The sequence below is a fragment of the Gadus macrocephalus genome, chromosome 6 (genome assembly GCF_031168955.1).
Source record: "Gadus macrocephalus chromosome 6, ASM3116895v1".
NCBI lineage: Eukaryota > Metazoa > Chordata > Actinopteri > Gadiformes > Gadidae > Gadus > Gadus macrocephalus.
The window spans coordinates 6,892,810-6,897,809 of record NC_082387.1 but is presented as its reverse complement, the minus strand read 5'-3'; the positions used below and the strand labels follow the sequence as shown (position 1 = coordinate 6,897,809).

General features: G+C 44.3%; 1 protein-coding gene across 1 annotated transcript in view; it reads right to left on the bottom strand.

The window, feature by feature from the left end:
• tuft1a (tuftelin 1a) overlaps positions 1 to 4,721 on the bottom strand; it is a 13,102-nt gene extending 8,381 nt beyond the window's left edge. The window contains exon 1 of the mRNA XM_060053740.1: positions 4,387 to 4,721. Within this exon, the coding sequence (XP_059909723.1) occupies positions 4,387 to 4,449 (63 nt within the window). The 5' untranslated portion in view covers positions 4,450 to 4,721. The remainder of the gene's footprint in view (positions 1 to 4,386) is intronic.
• Positions 4,722 to 5,000: the final 279 nt, after the last annotated feature.

Sequence of the window (5,000 nt, the reverse complement as noted above, 5' to 3'; positions counted from 1 at the left end):
GTGTGTGTGTGTGTGTGTGTGTGTGTATGTGTGTGTGTGTGTGTGTGTGTGTATCTGAGAATTCTTCCCTTTCCGAGGAATGGGAAGGTCGAGGCAATTATCCCCCCAGTTTCCTCCTACCATCCTGCATATCTAATGTGCTGTGTGTCTGTTGTGTGTGTCTCCCATTCTGCATGTACAGGTCCTCCATCTCCCCACATGGCCCTACAGACATGCAAGACCTGTTGCAGCTCTGCAGTAACATGATTCACTCGTACCTTTGCTCAAAACCCTGAAATATTTTGGGCTGCTCTTTCTGCCGGTGCTGCTGCTGCTTTTCTGTCCAGGGAAGTAAAACTGGATGGACACGAAGAAAACCATGTGGTAAAAAGATAAAGGTAATGGTTTTCAGTTTAGATAAGGACCCAGTCTATTGGGTAAAGTGTAGTTTTATACTCTAAGACCAAAAAGGACACATATAAAGCACTTGTATGACCTAATGTCCTTATGTGGGGAAATAAACAGGTTTGTTTTGTGTGTAACACAAGAAGAAAAGTACTGAAGGACAGGAACATAAAATGGCAGGCGGGTTATAAAATGGCAGTCTGGTTCCTGGTGAATTACAACCTGCTGGTGCAGAAGAGTCAACAAGCTGAGCACTTGACACAATGCGCTGCGGTGGAGGAGAGACCAGGAAGACTCAAAGAATAGGTAAGAGGTAGATGAGGGCACATTGGTTCATGGATGACCGATAATGGCTGACTCTGTTTGGTTCATGGAGAACAGGGGTAACCGCTGGAGGCATAGAGCGGTGAAGGGACAGGGCCGGGAGGTGAGGGCCGGACACAGTGAGCTGGTTGTTCAGAAAGAATGCCATTTTAAAACCAGTTCCCTGTCCCTTTAACATGAGGACAAAGGCTGCCCTAATCCATGCTTCAATATGGATCCTCACACGCAAGTCTCTCTCTCTCTCTCTCTCTCTCTCTCTCTCTCTCTCTCTCTCTCTCTCTCTCTCTCTCTCTCTCTCTCTCTCTCTCTCTCTCTCTCTCTCTCTCTCTCTCACACACACATACACTGCTGTCTCTACTTCCTTCAAAGACAATCTGTAATACTAGACATCCACAGGTTACACACACAATGTGAGCCGAGATACGCGGCCACAGAGATGCAGGCGTGCGTGCAGACACACACACACGCACAGTCCAAAACACAGTCCAAACAATACATACGCACACAAAAAGATTGTGAACAAAGCATATAAAAACTGTGGGACATTCGGAAAACAGGTGTTATCTGAAAAGTGCATACAGTCTCGCTGGTGGACTGAGCCTATAGGGGGAGGGAACCAGTGATCACTGGAGGTCAGGCTCCAGGGCTCAGGACGATAAAGACGCCTATGTTGTTTTCCATGACTTCAAGATGGCTGCCAGACTCTCGCTTTATGACTTTCTCGCTAACTGGACAGCAGGTATAATTGGCAAGCACAGATGCCAAATACACTGTAGGTGTGTTTATGAGGTTTAAGAATCTGGTTGTTCAGCAATCAGGGTTCACATTTTTATGAAGTATATGATTATCTGTTGCTTATGATTACATCATCAGAACTTGCTGCAATAAAAACTATCTTTATGAGTGTGTTGTGTGTGTGTGTGTGTGTGTGTGTGTGTGTGTGTGTGTGTGTGTGTGTGTGTGTGTGTGTGTGTGTGTGTGTGTGTGTGTGTGTGTGTGTGTGTGTGTGTGTGTGTGTGTGTGTGTGTGTGTGTGTGTGTGTGTGTGTGTGTGTGTGTTTTCTGCGGAGACATAAACACATTGCCACCACAAATCTCAAGTCAAAATGGTAAGTCTCAGAGTCAGAGTTGCTGTCATGCAAACAGGCTCCTGGCCTCTCTCTGAGCCGAGGTGTGTAGTGCAAAACAGTCTTACAAGTCTTAGAGATTTCCTTCTGAGAAAATCTGCTGTATCCCGGCTGGCAGATTCACAGTGTGTTCCACAGAGACAGTAGAGGGAAAGTTTATGTTGTATTCGTAGTAAGGCTGCTCAATGATTAAGTTATTAACTCTTACAAACAATTTCTCACTGCTGCTCCACCCATGGCCGGATAGGGAAGTGTGCGTTGTTAATTTTAGATTTTTCTGGGATTGCGTCACTATATCGCAGCGTTCATCAGGTGACAGCCCTGACCTTGAGTCACGGAGGTCGGCGTAGCCATCAGAGATTCTTCTCACATTCTTCAGTTGGCCACAACTAGTTCAATTAGATATTGGGTACTACTGAGATTGCTTCATTTCCAACCAATGAGATCCCCGGTTCTGTTCTTCTCATGACCCGGGCTGTGATGCAAAGACAGGGAGTGGTTGGTATATTCCTTGACATAGATGCATGATGCTTAGATGCTTATTCTAAGAAAAGTGACACTAACTACTACTGTTTCTCAGGATCAGGGCATAATAGCGAAAGGTCTGACACTTCAGATGCACTGTCCTGCAAGGATGAAGGCGGCTCTGAGTGTTAACATTCTCGAAAACCAATTGAGGCGACGAAATATGTGCCACAAGCCTTTTTCTTTGTGTAATTGAATGCAGAGTATGTCACCAATTCTTCTTTTATCAAAAGCTCCCCCTCTGTAACTGGATAACATGTTTGTTTTGGTGGCAGAACAACATTTACCTTGCTTTGTCTTGTAGCCAAATAACACAAACACAAAGGATTGTTATCAATGTGTGTAGCTTGGGACCACGTCAGGGCACATAACAAGTGGCCTTCTCCTTACACACTGAATCTTTCATTGTACAATTCCCACCGCATTAAATCCATTTATATATTCAATATATATTTGCAGATCTTGTTTTTAATTTTTTGGTTACGATTTACCTGGATAACCAATAATTCCTCGTTCCATTCCATTTGAATTCTAGACATGATAACCTTTTGTCACCCTCACGTGCAATAACGATTATTGTCACACCTTTGAAAGGGAATGACTTTCACTCTTTAATAGGTTCAGTATGTTATATGGTGTTTGCTTACAAAATAAGGTAATATTGACGAGGAGATATCCCCACCTCTTCAGAATCCTTTCATGTTGCCGGTGACGTGCAAACCTTGACCCTTCTGGAGGTTTGACAATAGACTGTGGACTGCTGATAGCCCACCTCACATCATGCCCCTGCTCACTCCTTAGAGCACCCTTCTCCTTCTCAGACACAAAGACTAAGCTCACCTCATTTCTTTATTATGGTCACTTTATGTCCACATCCATTAGTCAGCCATTATTGTCTTCTTGACAGGCAGATAGTGGACCCAGCCAGGTAAGGGGGGGGGGGGGGGGGGGGGGGGGGGGGGGGGCAGTGTCAGGTTGCATGGCAACGGCATCAACATGATGGCCAATGAGCTTTTCCAGAGCAGTTGAATGATTAACCCCCTAGAACAGGAGATAACACGGCAGGCACTCACTCATCCAAAAGAGTCCCCATGAGGGAACTCTGGGTTTAACTCCAGGTTTACACAGTCTCACAGATGGTGCAGGGAGTACGCCTACTGCAGTGGAAGGTCGTAAGCCCATTCCCTTAGTTAGCCTTCTCTAACTTGTCACAACTATGACTGTAAGCCCCATGCTGAATGCCCCAATGACAGCGACAGATGTTATCTGGGCTAATGCTGCACTGCACTGTGTATTGGTGTGTGTGCTTCAGGAGTAACAGGCTAATCAGTTTGGAACAAAGCCAAAGCCTCCATAGAGGAGTGCTAGGGGCAGATGAAGAGTTAAGCCTAAGGACCTCTGTCAGGAATCCAAAATCACATATGCTGCTGCCCAGCATGAGGAGCGAGAATAAAGATTAGCAGGCAGCCTGCAATACAAGCTGCATTGACCAAAGCTTTCTGAATGCATTCAAATTGCAACTTGGGTTTCCCCAACCAAGTAATTATAAATGCCTGTATCAAGGAGGATTTTAGTGTGTATATATATATATACCACAATATATACCATTCATGTAAATTAAATTAAATTAAATATATCAAACTTATTTTACATGACTGGTGTTGAATTATATAGGCTTTATTGTTTGCTTCTGTTCTGTTTAGTCAGTTCAAAGGAAATCTGATATAGGCCTACCCAGTGCGCTATACACACACACAACCCCCCCTCCCCCCCCCCCCCCCCCCCCCCCCCCCCCCCCCCACACACACACACACACACACACACACACACACACACACACACACACACACACACACACACACACACACACACACACACACACACACACACGCAAACACACACACACACGCGCGCGTCTTTTGTCACTCACTATCTTATATACAAGTACAAATAATTAAATATGCAAAATAATCACTTATTCATGTGAAGTAACACTATCAAGGCATTAGAATTGGTTTAAACCTTACCCCAGATTTGTCTTCCTGTCGAATTTCCTCGATCGTACCCATGCTTCTTGTCACTCGGTTCATCTTCGGATATATAATAAAATAAATAACCTAAACAAATAAATTGATAAATAAATAAATAAATAAAATATATCGTTTCTTTGAACTTCCTCGTTGTCTTTCCACTCTTAGATTTCAAGTTAACCAAATAAAAGACTCCTCTCCTCAACAGTAGCCGCGGTTGTTATCCGTCCACCTGGTCTCCTCCGCAGGGTTTTGGTGTTATAGTTCACTCCCCCCTTCTCTCTAATGAGTTATTATAGTGTATTACTCTCGCGACGTCAGAGCGCCGCTTGGAATGTGACTTCAGCCCACAACTCTTCCCAACCCTGGCCCATAACGACACGCCCATATCCATGACCGAAATGCCAAATAAGGGGAAGTCAAGCCAGGCTTACACGCTTACACGCATCCACACGGACGTCCTGAAAAGATGGGACAAAACATACCTACGGAACGGGTTGAAGAGTTCATTTATAAAATAAAAAAATATCAAAATGTAGCCTATTTTTTGTGGTCTTATTAAATCAAGCTCATGGCTAAAGATAGATTAAATCCACGAGACTAAACATCAA